Source organism: Mchenga conophoros, linkage group LG11 (genome assembly GCF_057382185.1).
Source record: "Mchenga conophoros isolate Kocher_MC1m ecotype Shallow Benthic linkage group LG11, M_conophoros_male_GT1.1, whole genome shotgun sequence".
In the NCBI taxonomy this organism is placed as follows: Eukaryota; Metazoa; Chordata; class Actinopteri; order Cichliformes; family Cichlidae; genus Mchenga; species Mchenga conophoros.
Window position 1 is genome coordinate 11501454 of NC_140536.1, and position 26455 is coordinate 11527908.

A 26455-nucleotide genomic window follows, 5' to 3' on the forward strand; every position below is an offset into this window, starting at 1 on the left:
TAGGCAATTTTAAGCGCGATCAGTTTGGATGGATTATTGCTTGGCAGGAAGGCTTTAACATTGATCCTCTCATCATGTCAATCACCAACAGAGACAACTCTGAAATCTTCAAGTTCCATACATCAGCAAGAACTGTTCACGATCAGGACACATCAAAAACATTCTGAGTCATGACAGTTTTAAAGGATCTGCTGAGGCCGGGGTTTTTATTACCCATATTGTAAGGTTTTTTTAGGGACTTGTGCAGTTTCTATGCTCTGCATCTATTTGTTTTCAGTATAGATCCGCTATCACTCTTTTAGGAGACAATTTCCAGCAACGGTGTGAAAAGACAGACTATGCAGCAATGTACTACCAAGAGAAAATAAAGTTAAATTGTAATAATAATAATAATAATAAATTTTATTTATGAGCGCCTTTCAAGTCACCCAAGGACACTTTACAATAGGATAAAACACTTAGTAAAACAATGGCAGAATAAGAACAATAAAATAAAGCACAAGATAAAATGAACAAACAGTGGATTCACAGTGAATATGCAGATTTGAACAGATGAGTTTTGAGTTGGGATTTAAACTGGGGGAGAGAACCAATATTTCTTATTTCAGGGGGCAGAGAGTTCCACAGCCTGGGAGCAGAGCAGCTGAAAGCTCTGCTTCCCATGGTGGTGAGGCGGAAGGAAGGTACAGTAAGCTGGACAGAAGAAGAAGAACGAAGTGAACGGGCAGAACAAGTGGTGGTTAACAGGTCAGAAAGATAAGAAGGAGCGAGGTTATGAATGGCCTTGAAGGTGAGCAGAAGAAGTTTGAAAATTATCCGGAATTTCACATATGTAAATGGTCGAGAAACCTGTAAAGAGAATGTTCTGTAATTCTGTGAAGTCAGAATTTGTTTATTGTATTCTTAAAGGGTTAGCAGTGTCATGAGCTGTTAAACTAACATGCATGTCCCCCTTTTGGTAGTGAGAGTAATTACACAAAGGATGTTGACTGGTACTTAGTATAGCCTTGCAATGAAAACAAGTGCTATCATTTATTTATTTTTATCTCTATTCTCAATATGTCCCAGAAACATGTTTTGGCTACATTGTTGTTGCTGTTGCTTCCTTAGTCTGAGCAGATTTAGCTTTCGGTTGCTCTCTTTAGCTCTAGCCAACCAATTGAGCCTGGTTGACCTAGAACACATCACTACAGGTGGGCCGGCCTGGAAATGTTGGAACAGACATCAGATTTATAACAGAGATTTACCCAGCGCTGATAGTTGTAAGGGCTAGAATGTGATTGTTGTTTGATTTCAGTTGGAATCAAACAAGTGCCCTCTCTGCTATATTTGTCCAACTGCTGGAGCTAGTTCCTTCATTCATTCCTGCTGCTACGGGGGCTGAAATCCCATCTAATGAACAGCAGATAGCAGAGACTGGCTCAAATCAGTGTTGGGAAACTGGGACTGGCTGGTGAAACGCAGAGTGAGTTGTAATATCCTACTTTTCTCCCAGCTGGAGCAGGCTTGAAGCATGTAACTGATCGTGTCCGCATGCATATTTTACACTACAGCTCCGGTGTAGTGTTTCAGCACTTGCAAAGAACTGAACAGATTTGATAAATATAGACTACAAGACCCATAAGAAAATAAACATATATGGACCAAGCTTGCTACTGTTTTTGCTTCATCATTTAAGGAAACAGTATGATCGCATTACACTGTACTTGCTAGTTATTCTTTCAATGGATCATACTTTTACCATTCATAACCCTAATGCTACATGTCCTGCAGGTATCACAGGTCGCCCTATAAAAGCCCTTATTTCCACAAATTTACTTTTTCTTACTTTCTGTTTGATTCCCTTTTACATCTTTAGTGGGTTTTTTGCAGGTAAAACGCTGAAACACTCAGTACTACACTTTTGCAAGTGGGATTGTCAGCTGTGTATATACTGCATAACAGGCAATAAACATAAGATGTCAACTCTATATACACACTACATCAAAATCTTACCCAACATTTTCTGTCTTAAAAAGCAATAATTCATAAGTCAAACATTACATCAGAGTATGTGTATGCCTCATTTGGCTTCACAAAAGAATGAGAGATTAGGTCGGAGGAGTGGATCACGATGCACATACTAACAACACTACTGTGGCGGGGTGTGGCTTGTGGCTCAGCTGCGGGGGAGGTGAGAAGCAGTGGGTTCAGGATGTGGTGTCAGGGGAGGCTGACCCACTCAGCTGTTCTCCATCACCTGGTCATGCCTTCCCTGTTTCAGCAGGATGAGCGGGAGAGCGGTGTTCTGTAAGGGGACAAGGCAACTGGAAAGCTGCACAAGAAAAGAAAATATTGTAAATGGAAGCATCCACATGCCTACAGCGCTGTGGGTCCTTCATACCACAACTACAATTACTGGCAACTCTACAGGCCCCATACACCAATAACACAGTTAAACCAGCCGATTAAAACCGAAATAAGTCAATATTTATCATTGCATAACTCAATTGCAAAACTCCATTTTCTCATAATGGCCTCTGATAATGAGGAAGCTCTTCTTTGTCATGTGACTGAAATGGAGCCGAATCATTGGATTGTTACAGTAAGTCATGACAGTTTATTGGCATGGAATTCCATAATGGCACAAATCAATAGGAACCCTGGAGGCTTTCCCCTCAGCCGGATTTGACACATTTGAATAAGTGTCGCTGAGGGGGCGCAGGCTTGTATTGAGAGGATTCAATCGCTCAGCAAACAGTGTCATGTTAACCAGAGTGATCTTCATCTTCCAAGGAATAATCCCCAGATGAGGCAAACTGCGGCAGCAGGTACAAAAACAAAAACCATCAAAACTTTCCTGCTGGAGGACAAAGCTGGTCATCAAAAGCCATGAAAATCGTTTGAACAAATAATGCTTATGCGTTCTGAGAATAAAAGATACAATCAGGCCCGTGCCCTTCTCACCCCTCCTCCTCCTTTGAGATCTCTGTGTTGGGAATAATATAAGGCTTGAGGGAGCGGGTTGTGAGATAAAAGGCCACATCACGATGATGATCTCTATCGATCGGCAACCTTGGGCACACAGAGGAGGTCCGGCATTTGTCACGTCGAAGCTGAACCCAATAGCTGATCCACACCGCTCTCTGATGAATTGGCCCTGTTCACCAAGTTTGTTTAATTGATGACGTGTTCACTTTCAGGTGCACCACCACTATGTTCCACGCACTCATTGATTTTCCAAAAAACACCCCCACCGTTCCTCGTACTTCTTTTCCTTGTTTTCTGTAGGCACCTTACTGCACACTATAATCGCACCTTGGCTAGCCCTCAGTAGCATTACAAGGGGGATATCCTTTAGCCTGCATTTCACCGCTCACGTAGTTTTTAAGAAATGGATATGTAAAAGTGAAGGCGAGTTTGCCCACTCTGGAGGCGTTTTGCAAAATTACACCCACACAAAAATCCACAAAACCGTTTTTTTTTTGTTTGTTTTTTTTTTGTTAACACACTTGACCGTGAATGTCGAGCCTATTAGTGCAATAATTCCCATTAAAAGTCATTTTTTAAAACTGAAATTAATTGTGATGTTTCTCACTTTTCTGAAACTTTCTGTTGCACTCTGTGGTAGGTGGTGCTAAATGGAGGGTATAATAACCACTGACTACAGTCAGTAGAGTGCATTAAAAATAATTCTGATGTTAATTTAGGACTACAAGCATCTATGTTGGTGAAATAGCCAATTCTTCATTGCAGCAAACTGTTAATGCCCACCAGGCTAAAGTGCACCATGCTTCATCAGCTCTTAACAATCCATACAGGAAAAAATTTGAGGTAACCACACAGTCCTATTCCAGGGGATCTGGGCTGCGTAACTTTGTCATCTTGAGAGCCTGCATGAAAACTAACACTTGCTGGAGCAGCCAAGCAACCAGTCAAGCGCTAGGTAGGCAGCTTTTGGCCATCACAGGGAAATTCCAGCCTAATGGGGGTTTCTGAGTTTCCAGTGTGTCCCTCTGCCATCCACAGAAAACACTGATTACCTGAGGTGTGCTATCACACACACACACACTCACACAGGCGCGCGCACACACACACACACAGCTTTCACACTCTCTTAACTTTGGAGTTTTTACTTCAGGTGGATGCACATGCTTTAGACGAGCAAAAACAGGAGAAGTGTGGGCGTGAATTTGACACTGAAATGAGCACAAAGCTAAATTTGTGGCATCATTATAGGACTTGGAATTTAAGAAAATATAAAGGATAGGAGATGAAGCACCTCAGCAGGCCACCGACCGACTCTCGAGCTGAGATATGGAAGTTTTAAAAAAAACCCACAAAAGACACAGCATCAACACAGGCAGAGAAATTGTGCAAAAAGGCACACTTTTGGATTTAAAGCACCTATCTCAGATCCCAGAGCCTTGAGAATGGGATTGGATTACTGTCGGCTAGATTTACTCCTGTGGCTCTTCGCCACTACATCATCGTAGGGCCCCCTGCCTCTGGATCAATGGGGATATTTACTGCGCCTGTTTCAGGGAGACTTTCACAGTAGGCAGGGCATTAAACAAACAGCCGACAGCCCCGTCCCAATGATGGCCTGTCTGTTCACACTGTGCCATGCCCAAATGTCACACATTTTCACTTCAAACAGGTAGCACACAAACATGAGTCAAGTGTAGATGAAACAAAAGGGGGCAGGCAATTTGCTCTGTGTGCTGAACAAAGAGGGGAAAGTGCCACATTTCACAAAAAGAAAACAAACTAAAGAAACAGAAAGGCAAGTCATGTTTACTTAGATAATTAGCCTTGTAACCCGCTCTAAAATTATACTTGTTAAAAATCTCTTAAATGGACACACCTCAAATAATGCCTTGTCTGCATTCCCCTGGTTTCTCATAAATGTTCTCTTTTTAACAGTAAAATAAAATTGCACTTCACATGTTGAGCATTCCATTGTATTGTATTGCTTAATGGAAAAAAAAAGGACAGAACTGCAACAAAATATCTAATTCTCAGAGGGGGTGGGAAAGCAACCCTACAGTGTGGTAATTTATAACCTCATATAACCCTCTAACTGCCCTCCTTTACAGCGCATCACTGTGAGCAGCAGCAGCCTGTTGAGCTATAGACTTGAGAAGAAGAATCCCCGTTCAGGGCCTGAAACAAGCGTCTTTACATGCATCTATTCTGGTTCTTTGCAAAACGCGAGCGCATGATTGCAGGCACGAGCGGAATGTCATTCGTTTTCCTTCAAATATGGGCGAAATGAGCGCGTTCACAGAGGGAAACAGTCAGTATGAAATTTCTTCATTACTCCACAATTCCACTGACTAAGCCTGTGCGATCAGCTGACAGTGAAATGTCAAACAATGGGCTCGCAAACGGCAGTACGCATTACTGAAACGAAGAGAGAGAGCCCCCGAGGTCAGCCTCGGCTCACGTCCGTCAACGTGAAAAGTAATATGCGTGTAAAAGTCAAGGAGGAAAAAATAACAGAAAAATAAACATCTATGGCTCAGCGGTGAAAGCTCACCAGATGAGTTGTCACTTAGATGCATTGGATAACGTGTTGGCTCCCTTACTGATTTCGCTAAAGAACCAAAATAATACATTTCTCCGCATATCTATTATTAAATATTAACTGTTTTGAGTTTCCAGGCATAATAATTATATCTATGAGATCTATGGTTGTAACTTAAATGTATTTGCTGCTCATTTGGTAGAAACTTTTCATGTAGCCTTTTAGTCTAAATGAATGTGTCCACACAGCAAATTGTAAAGTTACATCTTTAGATTTGCTGATTTTGAGTGACTTCATTTGTTTTTTGTTTTGTTTTTTTCCCTTAGAGAATGATTTATTGTCCAGCTCTCCAAACCGATATGAGAGTGCCTTTAAAGCTATGGTTATCTTACTTTATATAGGGAGGAATTCAAGATCAAGGTTATAGTCACATCTGCCAGCCAAGTTGCCAAAGATAAGCATTAAGAAAAAAGTCTTTTGTTCCAAGTGATTAAAGTTAGCCTTAACTTTCATCTTGCACCTGATGCGGCTTAATGTTGTTCACAGCAGGAATATTTTCTTTTCTCCCCCATCGCTAAGAATATTTGGTGTAATTCAGTCTTGTCTTTTTTATGTTGGAGAAAGTGAGAACACAGGTTTTTATGTGGGAGTGTGAAGCTGTGTGAAGCGTATGTGTGTGTGTGTTCGCACACATGTGGACCATGTGTCAAATGTCCTGCAGCAAGAAGGCTGCCATCGTTTTACGGCTCTCACACAAACACACACGCACGCACACACACACATAATAAGTTCGCTGATTCCCTCTCAGATGCAGCGCTGTCTCCTGGCAGACTGCAGCAGGAAGAGAAGAGGCTTTTAGGTATAAAGTGAACATTGTTTTACACATTAACACGTGATTCTTTCATTTAAATTACACAACAGTTATGGTTTGTTTATTTCTGTTATGTTATGGTTCATCATGGGTTTTGCATGTGCTTAGCTAAAGTCTTGACCCGCAGTCACAAATTATTTGTAGTGTTCTGATATAACAATTCAAACTGAGATGATCTAAAATATACAAATACAAGGACATTTGCTTAACTGTGTGTGCGTGTGTGTGCGTGTGTGTGTGTGTGTGCGTGTGTGTGTGTGTGTGTGTACGTGTGCATGTTTACCTTCAAATGACAAAGGAAAACAAGGATTGCAGCTTTAACAACCTTCTCTTTGCATTACAGACAATGAGATCATTTTAAAATTGTGTGCATTATTACAAATTGCTGCATCTTTTTTCCTTTTTTTATTTATAAATAATTATAAATGTGCCTTTTTCTGCACGTGCAGAATAGTGGATCTCCAGCAGCCGCATGCGTGTGTGTGGACAGAAGAGCACACACATACACACACATAAGTAAAATAAGTAAAAATATGCAGACAATTCAGTAATATTTTTTCTTGTAAATTGAAAAGCTCATTGCTAAGTAAAAACATAAACAAAATATTAATGAATGAATTTTTTTCTTGAAGAGCCTCTTTGAAGAAAACGCTTCCCAGACCATTATAAAGCATCTGGAAATGATTCCTTGTTTCCACCCATTTTTTATGACCCAAAAGAGGAAACATATCTTTGCTGAAAATCATTTTAGGCTCATCCAAAAAGCACCAGTTTGTTTTGGCAGATAAGATAATAAGCAATTTCTTACTAACATATCTGCTATATGTGTGGTGGAATTTCAAAAGCAAAGTTGTTGTTTTTGCAGATGTTTAAATAGCAATGGATTTAAAAGCTGTTTTCCACACTCACATGGTGGCTCACACTGCAAGACCAAATTTCAATGGTAATAATTAGGATGACTAAAAAACAAAAAAAAAAACAAAGAGAAGGAGAAAGCGTATTAAAGATAAGGAGACCACTGCAACACACACACCTGTTTTCGTTTTATTTTATTTAAGAAGGTTGATTGAGTGATGAGTTTGTACTCTGACGAGTAGCACAGATGCAATGACAGAGAACTGACTCTGCCAATTGTAGGAGTGGTATGCTGAAAACAATGAAAACAGCACGTGATAGATAGCTCAGTCAAAAGGTTAACGGTAACTCACAGACAAAACGTCTTGTTTTTAAAAAGTGCATTCACAAACATGACAAATACTCTCAACTCATGATGTCTATTTTTTTAAGTGATACAAAATATGCATACCTGTTTCAGATTTGTCTTTATTTCTATACATAGATATTTATTCAAAAGGGTCACTTTTTTTTCTTTTTTACAAAGGTTAAAAGCAGGGTTGTGGTCATAGCAGCTTCGGATATCTCTAGCTTCTTCACTGTGTAATGAGATAATCATAGTCTCAACCGATATCCAAATAAAACCTACTGTTTTTCTCTGTTGTTCAACTCAAATGACATATTGTCTTCATTGAAAGAGATTTTCATGAGTGAAGCCTGCAGTTTAGAAAAAAAGATCAATAAAATGCTTGGGCCATTAAATATATTTTTGTATACCCGCTTTTTTTTGTCAATATCATAAATACTAAAGACACACGACAATAATATAAGACAATGCTGGGAGACTAAATGTAAAGATTAAAATAGTTCAAACATTATTTTTTTCAAGTTTTCTAGATCATGAAAAAAAAAATCAGGCGAACACAGAACGTTATACTTCAGTCTTTTCTTCAGTCTATCCATGGCCCTTTATATTTAAAATAGCAACCATAAACGAGGTTGGCAGACATTGTTCAGACTGACTTTGAGCTAAAACTCTGTCCTTTTTGTGTTTTAGTCCTGTCCAGATAAGATGCTTGCTAATCATAACTGAGGCAGGATCCTGGTTTTCAAAGGAATTCATAAAAGCAGTCAAACGTACTGATAAAAACCAATAAGTACCATGCAAATCTTGCAAGACGACATATTCTCAAACAAGAGACAAAGTATTCTTCGTATAGGCGAAATATCAAGTGAGCAGGGAATGGGTGAAAGGCAAAAACCTCTAATCAATACTAAATACTATGTTTCCAAAAACAAACAAAAAATATTTAATCTGTACATAATATAGTACGCATGAGTTCAGACTGGATCAGCAGTTTCTTTCCTCATAAACAGCCTTGTAGTCTTTGCCTACCTGGAATTATACAGAAAAGTCTCTTTAATTGATCCCAATTTCTTTGTTCTCCTCCATAAATCTGGAGAAGGGACGGTTAGCTGTGACATCCAGACCAGTCTTTTCCATACCCGTCATGGGAGGGCTGCTGCCTGTGTGAACGCGGTCCATCCCTCCAGGCATTGCTCCCAATGAAGTGATTCCTGCGCCACCAAGGCTGACGGGCAGCTGGGGGATGCCTCCATTCTGGATCACAGAGATTTCATTGTTCTTCATGGCCAGGCCATTGGTGATGGCGGCTGCGTACTGGTTCCAAAAGCCCGGGTCAACGTTCATGGCCCGAGCAGCAAGATCTTTCTGAAACATCTCGCTGAACTTCATGGCGTCCCCACCCAGCAGGGCCATGGGATTCTCCACAGACAGTCGTCGACCCCTTCGGGCTGGGGCATTGTTCCACATGTGCGTTCCCATGTGAACCTAAAATTATCGACAAAATGACAAACAAATGAAAAAAATAATGACTCTGTAATTGTAAATGGAAAATACTTGAAATAGAAATTGTGTGGGATGTGCTGGAAAGGAAAACTAAATGTAAAAACATATAAGGCCACATTTTTGGAAGGCTCTCTGTTTTGTGCTTCTTTTTTCTTTTTTTTAATTGATACATAATTTTAAGCAAATAAAATGTATTAATGTAGTACTTTTCAAGAGCAAAAAACTGTTTGTTGGCAAAATCTGTAAATATTACAGAGCTTTGAACCTATGTAAAACTCAACTGATGCAATGTACTTTAAGCTGGGTCATACCTTGAGATTGCCCTTTGTGGTGAAAGCCCTTCCACAAATAGAGCAGGCGAAAGGTTTCTCCCCAGTGTGTGTACGCTCATGGATTTGCAGAGCACTGGCTGAGGAAAAATTTTTCCCACACGACTGGCAGTTGTGCTGCTTAGGAGTGCGTCGTGGAGGCGGGGGAGCCAACATGGGGTTGATGCTAGGGCTCATGGTGGTTGGGGGCGCTGCAGCTGGAACCTGAATGCCCACGGGCAGGTGAGGGTTGTCGCTCAGAGACATTGACTTCCCATGGCCGTTCATTTCCATTTTAATCATGTTTGATGCAGTGCTGGCCAAATTGGGAGTGCTCAGCCCTGAACAAACAAAAGTAAAAAAACAGAACAATTCGATTTATATTCTATTAGTAAAACACCAAAAGCTTTTGAACAGTCAGAATTTGACTTGAAAATCTAAAAAGTCCCTGCTGAAATCTTATAGTTATTTGGTCAAGGTCCTTATTATTCATAAACAACTCTTTTCTATTTTTTCATTCTCTTACTGTCAACAATTTTTCATCTTTAAATTATTATGCTATTGAGATGTTGTTATTAATTCATTATTATGAACTCCCAAATGTGCCCAGATAATGAATTCACTTTAGATTTGTGTTTTTGCACATACACACCTCGATCTCTGTTTAGAAACAGCACGTTGAAGTGGCTCTCCTCTTTGATAAAGTGCCTGCCTGGCTGAGTGGCAGTCAGGTCAAGGGCCCCAGTGCCTTCAGTTGCAGGAAGCGGAGATGGCGTCTCGGATTTTTCCGACTTTACTGTTGCCAGGCCAGCTGTATTGTTGTCTTGGACCTCCTCTGCTGTCATGGCACTGCTGATGTTATTATTGTTGAGTGCAGCAGGGGATTTGGATCGCTGGCTCTCAGAATGACTGTGGGCTGGGGACAAATGCTGGATAGAGCCAGAGGACTCAGACAAAGCGGGGCTCCCCAAGCTTTGACCCTCAGCATCCCCAACTGCAGACAGAGAATCAGTGGTAAAGCAGTCAGTCTCCCCTCCAAAGCTACTGCCATTCTGCAAAGGCTTCAGACCAAATGTACGAGTCATGTTGACGGTAGAGTCAATCATCTTCATCTGGTTCTCCATTGCAGCAATGCTGGAGATTACAGAAGTTGGTGGAGAGCTCCCAGGTGAAAAAGGTTTGGATGAGTCCATATCTCCCTCTTTTAAATCAGCTTCATCATCTATGGCCTGCTCCATTTCATCCAGAAGGTCATCATCATAATTGCTCATGGCATCTAAGCTCTTCTCATCAAAGGAGGGGTCAGTATCCATTTCTTGCAGGCTTTCGGGGATGGGTGTGTTGGGAATTTGCCCGCCCATGTGCATACGGATGTGCTGCTGTAGTACAACTGCATTGGTGAATTTCTTTTGACATATAGGACAAGAGTGCTGAACCCGAAGTGGAGGTTTGGACCTGTGGACACCAAAGTGTGTTTTCAGATTTCCCTTGGTTGTAAATGCCCGCCCACATATCTTACATTTAAAAGGCCTTTCACCAGTGTGGATGCGATAGTGCATCTTCAGAGCACTCTGGCAACTCAGAACACGGTGACAGATAACACACTGGTTGGGGTCAGTCATCTTCTTGTCAATATTCTCAACAAGCTGCTGCAACTTGGATGTCTCTGATGTTTGCATAGAGTCTAAGAGGCCTCCAAAGGGAAACTTGGCCTTAAAATGGTCTGAGAGCATGGGAAGGACAGGATGGGAGACAGAATTAGAGGCCGAGTTGGGGCTACTGATGGGTTCAGAGACCTGTCCACTGCTGGACGATGATGTGGAGGTGACAGTAGTGGAAAGAAGCACTTGAGTTATGGTCGTTGTGCTAGTCGTGTTCTCTCCCGGTCTAGTAGAGCAGCTTGCGGGCAAAAGAATGCCTTCGGGTTTCAGTAAAGGAGGTGCCTCACACCCTAGGCTTGGTTTTGGGGATGGTGAAGTAGTGGTCATGCATGAGTCAGTGATGATATTTGGGGACAAAGATGCACAGTCACTTGAGGGTGGGGATGGCCTCTGAGGAGACCTGTTGAGCGGAGTGAGGCTTGGAGACTCACCAAATCCTCCCATCATACTCGGTAATGTTGGAGGCAGCTGGAGTCCGACAGAGGTGGGAACTGTGGGAAGAACTGGCTTACTGTCTAGCCATGTGGTAACAGGTTTTTCTGGGGGCAATGACATGCCATATGGGATGCCTGAGCTTGTGGGAACATTGTCCAGGTACTCTGGCACAGGGTAGGGGTTCATCTGTATATGTGGGTATTTCTCTTTGTGCCTCTGGAAGTGGACTTTCAGATTCCCCTTGGTGGAGAAGCGGTTGCCACATATGTTGCATTTGTAGGGCCTTTCTCCAGTGTGGGAACGCAGGTGGATCTGTAGGGCACTGTCACTGCCAAACACCTTGGCACAGAACCGACACTTATGCTTGAAGAAGGGGTCCTCAGAGCTGGGCTTAGTGTCAAATACAGACACATTTGGGGGCTTCCCCTTGCGGTGCTTCATTAGAGCAGAGAGAGGATCGAGTGCATTGGCTGTGGCTGCTATACTGGCCAGTGGATTAGGGAAGATAACACTGCTCGAAGAGCTGTGAGGTATCAGCGGTAGACTGGAAGAAGAGCTCAGGAGGGTGCTGTGAGTGAGGGAAGGAGGGGTGCTAGAGTTCCTGGAAAGAGTTGAGCTGCTGCTAATGCCACTGCCTCCTGTTATACTACTACTAGTGCTAATGCTGTTGTTTGTGACAGAGGATGAGCAGGGGGGAAGTAGAGATGACAATCCAGTACCACTTGGTGGAGGAAAAGCTGAGTTAGTTGAGGATGTGATCGGAGCTGAAGAGTTAGATTGCTGACTGCTGCTTTGTGGTGTTTGAGAGAGAGGCCCTTCTATTGTTGAGGTCAGAGGTGAAGGTCCTTGACCATGGAGAGTGGCCGGCAGTCTAACAGGCAGCTGATGGACTGGGGGAGTGATAAAATTATGTAGCTGAAGCTGACTTGCAACAGGAGGGACACAGGAGGAGACGGGCCCCTGGCTTCCAGTAGCGTTGCTGTGATGGTGGTTAAGAGCAGGCTGTGGGGCAGACTGTCTGTTCATGAGAGCCACTTGACTGCGAATTTGTTCTATTAGCTGCAGCTGATGAATTTGCTGCTGTTGGAGGGCCATCAGCTGGTCCAAGATCATGGGAATAGCCATGGTGGAAACCCCACTGCCCGCTGCTGCCCTTACACTCTGTGAAAACTGGGCAACTGCAACACGGGTGCCATGAAGAGTCTCTAAGGTAACATTGGTGCTTGGCATGGCGTAACTGGTAACAGCAGAGGGAACGACATCATTGAGCTGAGGTAGGGAGCCATCTGGCTCAGGGGATGTCACATCTCTTTCTTCAGGATCCACATTTTTTTCGGGAGAAAGCTCCAGCTCCATCTGCTCGTCCTCCTTTTCCAGGACACTGACCCCATTTAAGGTTGCTGTCTCTGGGATGTCATCCCCCTCACCAGCAGGGCTGTGGCTCCCCTCCCTGGGGTCCTCACTGTCAGCCTGCTCACTAGGGCAGCTGGGTACAGGGGAGGGCTCTGTAGGGTACTCCTGTGAGGGGTTAGGTGTGTCCTCATTGTCATTCACTATAAGCACCAGGGGGTTCTTAGTGCAGCTCTTTAAATGTTCACAGAAGTCTGACCATTTGAAGAACTCAGCACAACACTTCTCACATACATGGGTCTCCTCACTGCCACTGCGGCTCTCATTCCCGCTGTCGGCATCATCCAGCACATCACCTCGGGCTACAAAAAGCAATGGGAGGGGGGTCAGAGGAGTGAAAAGGGACAAAAAGAAACCAAAGGGAGGAGGGAGGGAAGAAAGAAGAATTAATGAATAAATAATCAATAAAGAATCCACACATATTTTCCAGTGCAGTGCTGCAAAGATTTAACCTTTGATTTTTTTTCTCTCTTTTAACATAACCAAAATCAATATTCTTTTTTTTCACTCTGAACAAATTGCCCTAGTTCACCAATTCTCAAGACCCAGATTTGTGCATTCACACACTCTCCATAGGGCCAGGTAATAATTTTCTTTGTGCAATCCATCAAATTATGAGGGCCTATCAGTTGTGGATACTGCCACTTAATGAAATTCCATAGAACATATTGATTTCCAATATTTCATACAATTCACAGCTGCCTCATCTGTTGGGTACAAATCAGGACCTTTGATGGCCCTATTAGGATTCCCCTCTGCTATCAAGCTCAGTCATTTCCACTTGAATTTCAAATGCCTGGCTTTCCATTTAGCATCGCAAAGGTAATGCTAGAGCCCTGAATCTAAGCAAATAACTATACTGAACTTTTGCCACATTGTCACAAAAATGCATTATCATATGTAAGTAATGATATCTGTTGACTTTCAACTTTTTTTTGTACACTATCTACAAATAGAAAAAACCCATAAATCTTGACCTTTTAAAATGTGCGCTTTAAATCACTATAATTTAAAAGTTTTCACAATTTCATTCTTTTTCAAAATGTTCCAAATAGAAAACATTCCCTTTAAGTTAGGCAACACTCAGTGTGTTACTCCTCTCTCTCCACTGGCCATGCTCTCTGACATAAGACTCAACAAATTACATGCTAGTGCCATGGCAGCAAAGTCACTGATTAGTTACACATGTTTAATCACAGTTGTAGGAAGCCACTTCCTCTTTGACATGCAACCATCAAGAGTCAAACAGACCCGTGCGAGCTCCGAGCGTGGACCAAATTCACACCTGATATAAACCATGTAAAAATGGCCTCCTCTTATTAACCCCCCCCCCCCCCCCCCCCCCCCCCCCTTAGTTATAGCGTGCGGGTCTCTCTGTCGGGGATGTCTGCATAAATAAAAATGTCTGAGTAGGAAGCACACTCAGTCACCACAAGACATCTAGCACGTACTTTATTTCGTAGTCGTCTCCTGTTCAGTTTACATTTGACGACCAGCGAATACCTGGTAAACTATTTATCCACAAATTAAACCACTGTGTATACACATTTAAAATGTTAAGACAATTTCATGGGCAATTGCTGGAAATAGAAAAAGATTTACTTCATGCAAAGGCTGCTATAAAACAAGGTTATGTTCTTCAGTGATCCTATATTGTTTAAAAGTAGTTAATAACTAAGAAAAAAGTTAAATTCGGGTTAATTATTACTGTATGTGTATGACAAAAAAATCCCAAAGCATAAAAGTTGCATGTCTGAATTTAGCTGCTTTCACTTGTGTATATTTTCCTTTTTCCTCTAAGCAGCTCACCCAGTGGGCTAAACCAGCTTGTTCACTAAATTTTAAAAAAAGAAATCAGAATCAGAAAATTCCTTGGAACATATAGTGCACATTTCCTTATCATTAAAAGACCCGTTATGCTTTTCAAGTGAGCAATCGAGATTCATACATTGCTTGTGCTAACTTCAAAGGTTAAAGTGGAGTAAACCATAGCAAAGCAGAAATGAAGCATTTTTGCCAATTACAGTGACTCATTAGGAAAGAAATTCATCACTCCTCCTGTAATTTGTGGCCAAAGGGGCCATGCGCCATCGTGGTCTGGTGTCTGTGACTTAATTAATTATCAGCAGAACAGTTTTGGACAGACTCCGTGCTCTCATCCTCATTGGGGTTAGAGCTGACAAAGTAAGATATTATTTTACTAAATCGTGGGTGCTGCCAGTTAAAAAGAAAATCAATTAAGGAATTAAAGGAAAAGAAAATGTAAAATTCTTATGGTTTTATCCCAAGACATACATTGTACGTTGAGACCTCGGTATTAAAAAAAAATCCATTGAAAAACAAATTAGTCATTTAAGCTCAAATACAAAACAGAAATTGACAAGTGAAAAGGAGCAAGTGACTGGAAACGTCAGCGACACGTGACGGCAGGCTAAAAAGCTCCTTAGCCCAGCAGCGGACAGCAGAACTCATTTCCATAATTGAGGGTTGAAAGGTCAACACAAATGAGTAGGCATTGTGTTGAGCTGATTAGTTATTAGAATGGTATTACTGTCAATCTCTTTTATTCATTCATACAATTACAAGTGGGGGTCTTTGTATGCCTCTGACCTCTCGCTCTCGCGCACACACACACACACACACACACACACACACACACTGACACGTTTCCTAAGACGGACAAAGAGAATTCACAGATTATGTGCATATGTACGAGGACAAACACCTAAAAAATTACGACACGTAGACCTGCAAAAGCATGCTTTTTTGCCGTTAGTAGAGTGTACCAGTCACCTCTACACATACACAGGCCTCTGCTCCTAAATTGACTTATTTTCAAAAAAACAAAAACAAAAAAGGAAAGAAAAGACTCTTATAAATTACATTTTGTCCATTAAAAAAAATCCTTCCTGTCTGATAACTTTAGTAACTTTAGAGCGCTAATTATTATTATAAAATAAAAAAAATCTTATGTCCGATGCTTTTTTTAAAATTCAAATCTGAACGCTGTGTAGTTGTATAAAATACACTGCCTCTTTAAAAATGTGCACGCCGCTAAAAAACAAGGAAAACACACGAAATTGCCGTTTTCAGGTTTACTTTGACTAATGCTACAGTTAGTCAGCATTAATCATAGAAACACAAATTACAGCTGCGTGCATTGCAGATTATTGTCATACTTCCCGAGGAAAAAACAAACAAACAAACAAACAAACGAGCATTAGGAAAGCTCATAATCTTAAAACAACTGTGTTGCTTTAACCTGTACAGTGCTTTTGTGCTGTGGAGCTAAGAGGCGACATTTTGTGGTTGCTTTGGGTTTGCAATGCAACACAGGGGAAAGGGATGCATGCATACGTGTGTGTGTTTCTATATGATTTTATATGTGTTTGTGTTGGGGAAGGGGCTAATATTGATTTTCCTATAGTATGAAAAAGAAGGGGACGGAAAAAAAATCCCATCCATTTTTCATTGCTTTAAGAGTCTTCATTTACGAATATTAAGTTGAAGGTAGTCAATAGGGGGATTGTAGACATTGAATCTGTGTGTCCGCTATCTTGCTCAGCAATCTCTGGCATGCCAACTGAAACTGCTAATCTGACATATTATATCAGATGAGGTATTCATGCTTACCACAGATTCTGTGAAAGTCACAGAGCCGGGCATTGAGAGAAGCACCGAAGCCTTGGCCAATTACAAATTTTCCCATTCTTAACAATTTCCAGATTCACATAATGAAAACAAACAGCAATGACAGTGGGAGCATTTACCCTACGTCGAGGTATTTCAATCTCAGTAAGTGCAGGGTATTGTAATTTAAATGCGCAATTAAAAAGTCTTCATCATACCCCGAGAACTTACATGTCATTTACACCAACAGCAGTCTGTGAGAGCAGTATATCGTGACCAGCCTCTGTGATTGCGCTCTTCCTAAAAAAAGGCCCCTCCTTCTGCCCCCTTAAAATGCATTCTTCTCAAGAATGTGAGGATAGCTTAGGACCCTTAAAGAGAGATGCATCCCTGTTGGTCCTGCTCAAGCTGGAAGTTGAGGGGGGGAAAAAAGAAAAAAAAGAGGCCTGCTGCGTCCAACAATGTTGGAATTTGTGGCCTGATTAAATTTTTCCATTACACTTTTTGACACACTTCCGCAACTCTAATCGTGAGTACAAAAAAATAAATAAATAAATAAAAAATAAAGACGTTTCAAGTTATTTTAAGTTGTTTGATGAGACATTTTAACTGAGACACAGCGTGCACTCTGCTTCGTTCTAACTGGGACATAATCTGCACCGGAAGAAGACAAATGTCACTTAAATTCTGAACATTTGTAGTTAGTTCATTTTTGTTTAAAAGAATGACTCTTTAGCATACTGGTTAAGCGTCCTAGCAAAGTTAAGATTAACTGCATGTTTGCATGATTTAAAAAATAATAATAATCAAGATTCAATAAAAAAAGGAAATCTAAATAATTATGCTGTCCTGCTGTACCCATGAAGCATATCCACGAATGACCCAGTGCATCCTCGGACTTGCAGAGGCTCAGTCGTCCTCAGCACAGCGCTGTGAGTGTGTGTCATCGGCCTGGTCAGCCCTACTGCAGAGTGGTACAGTCATATCTGCCCCAACAGAGAGGCCTTTGTCATGGCCTGCAGATGTGGAGCAGCCAAAACATTAACGATTTGTTTGTGTAAGCATTTGCAATACAGTATTCAATGACGACACTCTGTCCAGATGATACTCGCCAAGATGCCTCTCTGCCTCTCTGCCTCCGGATTTACAAAAAGAGTCCGAGACGAGGCGCTCTCGTTCTCTAACGTCAAAGGAGATTTTTTATTAATCTTTGCTTGGGGTTTGTTTAAATCAAATTGAACTCAAAGCTATATGTTTCCTGTTTTACACAGAAGGCAGAGCTGCACATCTTCGCTCACACGTTGCTCCTCCGCGTCCCCACTTTCTGGACAAACTGGTGTTTAAAATCATCTGAATAAGCCAAAACCAAACCATCGAAACCAAACCATTTAAAGGAGAAATTTACCCCTTCTGCTGACTACATGTTAGCTTTTTACCTAAATCCTCCAAATCTGCTGTCTTGTCTAACATTAAATAGTTCTTCCCTTCCCTGTCTAGTCCTTCCTCTCAATCAGGATCTCACTTGTTCGTGTGCTGAGTGGTAATTAAGACACAGCCATATTTGAGTGCCTTCTTGAAGACATCTTTGGCACAACTATGTGGGTGGTCCACAGGCCTGCACCCAATGGTGAGAGTGGATTAAAACAAAAGGCAAACAAAGCCCCGCTGCAGGGGAAGTGGTAACAACCATGTTGTCACTACCAGCAGGGATTTTCTCACTTTATTACATTTTTTTGGATTCATAACCATACACGCCCGTGCCTCTGCTGCTATGACGAAAAGAAAGGAAAAGGGCTCAGCCCAGAATGAACTCTGAGAAGATTTTGACTTCAAACAATTGCGACTGTGACCTGAGCCTTGTTGTTACCTGTTCCTCAAGTGTCTCATGTTTTTCCAGAGTAATAATTTTAGAAAAAGAAATCTGCCTTTCTTGCTTGAACGATGCTGTGCATGTCCACTGACAACTGAGGAAATTTACCTTTGAAAATTCTTCTAAATCTTCGTGTGACAGCGCAGAGTTTGGCCACCATTGCTCCCCTGCACATTCACACCTTGAACGACACTGGATGCCGAGAAAGCGGTGGCGTGGTGAAAAGCCTGCTGCTGCTAACGCTTTCTAGGACACGAGGAAACTGCGCTGCCAAGGTCAACGGCACACATGTTCTAATTGTACAAGGAGCTTGACATCTAGCGGCAGGATCTGGCTGCCCGGGGCTACACAAAGGTTAAGACAGCAAGCTTTATAAAAGCACTTCCAAGCAGACCACCCCCTCCTCTTCCCTTTCCCCATCCTAGCACACACACACACACACACAAACACACACTCACGCACACACACAAAAACCCTCCCATGCCCCCAGGAGGAAAGTGTCCGGAAAGCCTGAGGGGACATGATATGCCAGACAAGGGCTTGTTGGCACTTGATTTTAGTTTTTCATGTTTTCATGGATGCGGTACATTAAAGAGTACTCAGTAAGCTGCAGAGGGACAGCAGTCATAAATGCCACATACAAAGGAGACAAAATAATATTGGGAATATTTAGGGAAAATGAAGGTGTAAGCTGAAGCTTTGCAGGCACAGGGTTCGATTTGGCTGATTCTTTCCTTGTTTTCTTATTTGTAAGAAATGGTGAAGATCCCTGAGCACAATTTGAACACCACATTCTTCTTGACGTTCTCTTCAGCACTAAACTGAGCAAAAATGGATTTTAAGTCTCAGTCGAGCAGCGGCTGACGACTGGAACTTTTGAATCCCATCGACGTTAATACGCGGTGGTTATGTCAAGGCCAACAATCGATAGTGTTCGTCGCAAGCTGCACCACACAGCAACAGAGAGCGGAGAATCCGATCATGCTGCAACGACACACTGACAGGGTGACATTCGTAGCTCATCATGTAAGGTAGTGTTGGTTGAGGCATGGTATTATTAGGTTTATTTAAGTATGTATGGGCTCACTGTGCTCTGCCAAAGGCTTGAGATTGTTTCACTGCTACGTCTTTCCTGAAAACAAGCGAGCCAGTATAGTTGCTTCAGCAAGGAAAGAACATTCCACGGACACTTCCAGTCTCGAGCACAATGGCACTGACAGCATACAGTATGTTACCGATAACGCTGTCTGAGTCTGTGTGTATTTTAATTATGCCAGGAGGTGTGTGTTAATCTGTGGAATAAAATTCAGAATAAGTGTGTAGAGATTTTTTTCTTTTTAAATTCCTCTCTTCTTTTTTCCCTCTCTCTGTGGATCTGACTGTTTTCTGTTTTATAAATTGCAATCAACATTTCAAATCAAATATTTGTAACCTAAACTCGAAATCATCCAAACGTGAGATTTGACAGGAGCAAAAACAAGTTTGATTTTCAATCCACAATCCTACAGGAGTGCAACCTGATGGATGATTATCTCTGTACAGAATCTGAGCAGGGTCATCTGAAACACCGAATCAGGAAAAGTGTCTGTGTTTGTCAATTAGTCAGAAATTATATTTAAAAAAAAGGAGAGATCCAAAGAGTAAACTGAACAAAAGAGTCGGGAATCATCAGTGTGATCCCCCACCCACCCACCCCTCACACCAGCATTTCCCCATGCAAAGAGAGCTTCTCCCCAGAGATTACATCACACATTTCTATTCTAAAGAAACCCTGGAAAATGTGTGTGTGCGTGTTCGCGTGTAAGTGTGTGTGTGCATGTGTGGGTGTCTGCGTCTGGGTGTGAGTGTTGACCAACATGGGCCAAGATAGAAAGGTATAAATAATAGCAGTGATTTGTTGAGAGCTCTGAGCTTCACTGATACCCAAAACACACACAAACATAAACACGCACACACACAGCTTTCTAAGTTTAAATAAGAGAAATGAAATTGACAAATTGTGATTTTTTTTTAAGTTTTCAAGTAAATTACAGTATTGTTGTTAAGATATGCTGCAGTAAATTGACATATTTTGTCTTATCCTCATATTTCCAATACATAAAATGATTTTTTTAAATGTTAGATTTGCCACAATTTCAATAATAATCTGCCAAATAATGTGGGACTTGTGCTCTGTACGTTTTTTTGTTTTATAGAAATCCAGTCATATTATTCCTGCAGCACTTCATCTGCCTTCGGACCTGACTTTAGCCCTATAATGATAGTGTTGCTGCGCAAAAGCGCAGTATAAAGGACAAATAATCCTTTTTTCCCCCCACATGGCGAAGACGAGCTTTGTCAACCGATCTTGTCGATACTGTGCGCAAAAAGGAACAAATCAAGTGTGCTAAATTTATGTGGGGTGGGGAGGTGGGGGTAAACAAAAAGCATTTCCATAACAAAACAAGTCTTCGACCTGCAACAGATTCCGCAGGCGCTCAGGGACAAGAGACACACATGCAAAAAAAAAAAAAAAAACTAAACAAAAAAAAAAAAAAACCAAGATAAAAAATAAAAAATAGAAACGTATAAATTAAACGGCTTTTTAAATGAAGTGTTTTTTTAAAAAAAAAAAAACTATTACGACCCATTGCTTTCACATCTGCGGAATAAATAATTCTAAACCTCTGGGAGAAAAAAAAGCCAAATAATTTTCCAACTTCTTTCGTGTGTTTGTTACAGTTGTGCTTGCATTTCGGCGCGTGCGCGTGCACGTCCGAAACCAACTGCAAAAGTGTTGAAATACACTATTTTGCAGTGTACAGAGCTCCGAGATTTTTGTTTTTTAGACAGGCCTTTAAAATGGGCCTCCGGCACCTAATGTAGACGCTGTAACCAAAATGTAAACTATTAACTATTATTAAAATTAACCTGCCTGACAAAAGACGATCATATGATGCAGGTTTAACAGTTTTTTGGGGGAGGGAGGGAGGGGGGACAAAACAGACACAAAACTTCTAAATCGTCAGACTTCTTCTTCGACTAAGGTGACACTTTTGACTTAATATTCGCATCGTTTTTTGATTTATTGCAAATGATTCCGCCTATGCCTATGAAATAAATCCAGTATCCCCACTACAAAAAAACAAAATAATAATAATAATGATGATAATAATCCAAATGAATGTGTTAAAACGTTTGTCAAACAAAGTAAAGAAACAAACGTAAATTGAAGAGCAGAGCTGCGAGGGGAAGCTCTGAAAGCAGATCAGGCTAAAGGAACTTCAGCTGATCAAATCCACTCACCGTGCTCGGAAATCACCCCGGCTAGTGCGGGATCCTCGTCCGACTTGAGGTGCTGCGGTTTGGCTTGCTTGCGTCGGGACATGCTGCTGGCTTTAGTGGTGGCGATGCTGCTGCGTTTGCGCTCCGAGATGTGTCTGCGTTTTGCAGATACATCAGCGAAGAGCGAATCAACACACAAAAAGTTCGCAAACAGTCTGGTGGCGGAGAGAGAGAGGAGGAGAGAAAAAATATAAATCTGAAATTAGCCGGTGTTGCTGCTGCCGCTGCTGTTGCTGTGCGTTGGATTGCGCATGTCGGTATAATAATTATGATAGTGAATAATGCCTCGCGATTAATGGCAGTGTGTGAAGGTGGGGAGGATTGGCTGGAGGCCAATGGACGCGCATTGGATATGGTAATGAGGGACGGACTAAGCAATTAGCCGCTTCACGCTCAGACTTTATCCGTCTCTTTTGTCTTTACTATCCAACCTCCACCTCCCCAACAACACAAAACAACACAACACACCAAAATCTCTTGTTATACCCAGTTCACATGGGGTCTCCAACGAGGGGAACGCCGGGCTCCTTTGCCCCCTACTCCTTTGAGTAAGCGCACTGACTCACAAGTGCTAAGGATTCACCAGCGCTTTCTTCTTTTTTCTTTCTTTTCTTTGACGAAGTGTCTCTCCCTGGCCTCAACGATCCATCGTTTACCGCAAAACTTCAGAAAACGTTTTCTCGTTAAGTCTGTCCCGAGATACTGGCTCAGTTCTCGCAGCGCCTCTCTCTCTAACTTCTTTTATTTATTTATTTTTCTTGTTCTGTGCGTGTGGCGAGGTGAACACGCAACTCCTTGAATCGGACTCAAAGGAAGCGACGTCTAAAGTCGAGATGTGTCAGATTTCTGTCGGTGGACATCTTCCCAGTGAAGCAGCCGCTGTTTGAGTTGCTACACGGGCACCGGCAGCAAGGAGAAGTGGACGGGACGAGTTAAGTTCTTTGCAATAGAGCGATAAACTGCCACCAGCTTTTGCTTTTCTAAAGGCGCAGCTCCGCTCTCCAAACTTTGACGCGCGTCTTCCGAGAGAGCGGCGCCAAGATTAGCAACAGTGCTCCTCTCAGTAACAACAAGAACGTCTGTGTGATCAAACACTCGTGTGTCCGACAAAGAGAAGTCGCTTCGGTGCGTGTCTGACCGCGACGAAGTTCCTCCCGTGTACCTCCTCTCGCCGTGTATGCGCCCTCGGCTCGGTGCGCTCTCCAAAAGCGTCTTTTCTGGATATTTGCTGATCAAAAAAGCCCTAAGCACCACTTGATTTCCGAAAAAATCCAAACCAAAACAAACAAACAAAAAGAAAAAAAACTAAAGCTTTACTCGATGTCTTTCCTTCGCTCGGCTCTCGGGCTCATATCGAAACCAACTTTGAAGTTATCTTCTGGCAGCCCTCTAGCAGCGTCGGTCGGTCTGTCGCTGTTGGGCATGGCTCTGTGTGTGGGGGACTGCGCTGTGTGTGAGAGTCAACCCCCAAGCAGGGGTTCAGCCCATTGCTTTCAGCCACCACTAGGATGTACCACCACGTTACTGTTCAATGGATCGTCCTCAGACTTCTGTGTGAACACCCAGATTTGACCTCCCATCATATAATATCTCACCCGTCACCGCCCGTATCCGCCAGAAGGCTGGGTCATCATATTAATGCGGCAGAGTATTTTTATTTCGTGACATCGGCGATTTTCTGATTACACGGTAGGCTTTCAATCACAACACCCCAGGCTTTATTCTAATTTTGATTCTGGAATGTGGACATTTTACGCACGGTGGCGGTTTTTGAACATGTGGGCTGCTTTTTGATTTATGTACCGACACTAATATTGGGGAATTATTGCAAAACAACACAATAATAATAATAATAATATGAATAAGTAAAGTGTGTCAGAGTACACATCATACAGCATATAATTAAAACCTCTTTCCCTCAACACACAGTTAAAATAAATACAGAAATTAATTATAATTTTGCACTAAAATGTACGCATGCACGGTGGGGAGAAAGGAACCAAATAAGCTCGTGCTTGAGTGCCATGCGAACACTGCGTTTTATTTATTTAACAGAAGTAACGGTTTCATGTTTATTTCCGTATTGCTAACTTAAAGAAAATGCATTTTCATATTGCATCGTTAAAAGTGGATGTGGAAAATGGGCACATCATAATCGCGCTTGTTTCCGACTTCAGGCGCACAAATGCTGCCAATTCCTGACTAAATTAGAAACCTTTTTACTGTAATGATAGATCTTCAGCTTTTTTCAGTTCATGGGTGAGCTCAGTTAGAGCTTCCCCGCTCTCCCCCCTCCCTCGCCCTCCCTCTTGTCTGTTTGACTTGTCTATTCCCCCGCGTCCACCTCATATGAGAGACAAATCTGTTGACAACAAGGTCGTCCTGTGAGCAAACTTTCGGTGCCCCCCCCCCCCCCCCCCTTTTCTTCTTCCTCTCCATCTCTTTCCATCATCCCCTTTGAAGTTATGTCCAAAAGGCTGTTATTATCTGGTATTAATAGATGCAGCCCCAGGAAGACAAAATCAGCTATTGATAATTGCAAGGAGTATACGGCAGCTACTGTATCGATCGGCGTGTCCTCCACTCCCCTGGTACTGAGAGATAAGGAGACACACTCTTTAGAGCAATATAATTTCTTTTGACCTATCTGCTTGCTACAGACTTATGATGAATAGCCAGAGTGGCTGAAGTCCTTTATCACCAAAGTTACCCCCTTGATATAATATTGATTCTTTATAACTAGCTCGCCACACAAAAATCAAACTGTCCACTTGGCCATCATCATCATCAATATCATCACAAAGGCGGAGGAATGAAGATCCCCCGCGCGTCTAAAGGCGAGCCGTTACAATCTCCTCTGTAGGCCTAATCTTTATTTTGCTGATGATGAAAGGAGAGGGGAAACGAGGCAAGGTGCCATTTAAGACGCGGTGCCATTTAATCCGGTATAGACTACACATACACACACGGCACACACTTATAGAGAGAGAGGGAAAGAGAGGGGGTGTCCAGACCGGGCTGCCGAACAGCTTTGGAATTCACGTCGCTTGAAAAGTTTGATTTCCACTAAGCTTTACGTAACCCTAAGAGCCCCTGTGATTTTATATAGTTTGATCTGACTTCAAAAATAAATAAATTACCAAGTCAAATATTACTGTTCTCCAATTTACTGCGTTGGACGAGCAAATAAATACATAAATACTTTTTTTTTTAAAAAGCACTTTTTTGTTTCATGGCACTGCGGATGCCGGATGCGCCTCAGAGGTATCCTTTAACCTTAGAGGCTGCTTCGCTGCAGAGCTGGAGCCCCACCGAGGCTATTACAACGGGGGCCACTCTCTCTATTCTCCGAGAGAGGAGTGAGAGTGCTGCTGGTGCTGCTGGTGGAAGAGGAGGAGGAGGAGGAGGGGGGCATGGTGGCGGAGGAGGGTGGGAGAGGAGGGAGAGCAGAAACGTGTAATCACCCAAACAACCGTTTTTACCCGTTTCACCCCCTCTGGATCTGTGTCGCAAGGTGAGAAAAGGGCTGCTTGGGCTTCCACGCTGGCCCTCGCTGCATCACAAAGTGCACAGGCAGACTTCGGTAACAACTCCTCTCCTCTATTCTTACACCCCGCAGTCCGCTGTGAGCCTGTCTGCCTTTCACTGCGGATATCGTGGAGGGAGGCCGGAGCGTGAAGAAGACACCAGAGAGGTAAAAAAAAAAAAAAAAAAAAAAAAAGAAGACTCCCAGAGTTTGAATTTACTGCTTCGCTTTGGCCGCTGTGCATCACTGTATAATAATAGCTTTACAGTTATCCGTTACATATCTTTAAATAGAAGGATCTAAGAAATTGAATTTTTATATGTGTGGCTCAGGTTGTAAAGCATGTGATTAGACCGCTAAAGTGGCGCAGTATGAAAAAAAAAAATGCGTGCGTTGCGTCGGTGTCCAATCAGACGTCTTTGCGCCGCCGCAACTGGTGCCAAGACGCATTTACACACACCGCAGGCTACTGTAGCAGCCTATAGCAGCCTATGGCATAATCCCAGGGCTTCATCTGCACCAATCAGAGATGAGATGGAACTTTTTCTGCCACTGAATGAGCCCAATTACAGCGTCTCTGAAGGCAAACCCAAACAATATTTATGTTGTTTCATTGTCTGCGTACGCTTTTGAAGCAATCTATACTTACATTCTGTCTGTTGCTAAACTTGTACTTTATTCCTTGTAATTAGTCCACGAATAATTTACAATTTAGCAATGATTTTTTTCCCCAGTCTTAGAGCTAATAAATACAATTATTACGTTTTGGCAAATGCATTATTAATAGTAGAATTTAGCGTATTTGAAGTATAATAATACTACACATATACAGAATCATTATGATGATTGTAATTATTGGAGCATGGTCACTATAGAGGTTTTAATAATCTTGTGTCCTAGAGCTAATTTCTGCATATATACTTGTAAATGTATAAAGTAAACACATTGTTATCCCCCACCAGCCTTTATCCTTATACTACTGTATGTCTTAATACTTCGAAATTTGCATTTAAAATTTAATTATTTTAAAATGAAAAAAATAGGAGCACAAGTTGTGTTCTAAAGTTTATTGCGGCATGCAGAACTGTTTGTATGTTCTTTTTTAATTAAGTTTTGTTGAGGGGGGGTTCAGAGAAAGTCACTTCATGTGCAGCTTTAGCAGACACTGCATAGTTTTTGCTATGTGCTACACATCTTTTAGTTGGAT

General features: G+C 42.0%; 1 protein-coding gene and 1 long non-coding RNA gene across 6 annotated transcripts in view; one reads left to right on the forward strand and one right to left on the reverse strand.

Annotated features, from left to right (window-relative positions):
* Positions 1-7219: 7219 nt before the first annotated feature.
* On the reverse strand, positions 7220-25648 carry sall3a (spalt-like transcription factor 3a). Of its 4 annotated transcripts, none has more exons than XM_085290903.1 (5): positions 25205-25648; positions 21684-21877; positions 10045-13200; positions 9396-9733; positions 7394-9066 (listed from the first exon to the last, which is right to left on the reverse strand). In XM_085290903.1, the coding sequence occupies exons 2-5, from the start codon at positions 21763-21765 to the stop codon at positions 8635-8637; spliced, it is 4008 nt and encodes a 1335-aa protein (XP_085147029.1). In that variant the 5' UTR covers positions 21766-21877; positions 25205-25648; the 3' UTR covers positions 7394-8634. The 4 variants fall into 4 exon arrangements, with proteins under 4 accessions (XP_085147030.1, XP_085147029.1, XP_085147028.1 ...); XM_085290902.1 differs by lacking the exon at positions 25205-25648 and adding an exon at positions 22209-24000; XM_085290904.1 differs by lacking the exons at positions 21684-21877; positions 25205-25648 and adding an exon at positions 13258-14188 and having other exon boundaries at positions 7220-9066; positions 10045-13223.
* LOC146563666 (uncharacterized) overlaps positions 25167-26455 on the forward strand; it is a 65290-nt gene continuing 64001 nt past the window's right edge. For both annotated transcript variants that reach the window (XR_014894343.1, XR_014894342.1), the window contains exons 1-2: positions 25167-25236; positions 25342-25416. This is a non-coding gene — a long non-coding RNA (uncharacterized LOC146563666). The remainder of the gene's footprint in view (positions 25237-25341; positions 25417-26455) is intronic.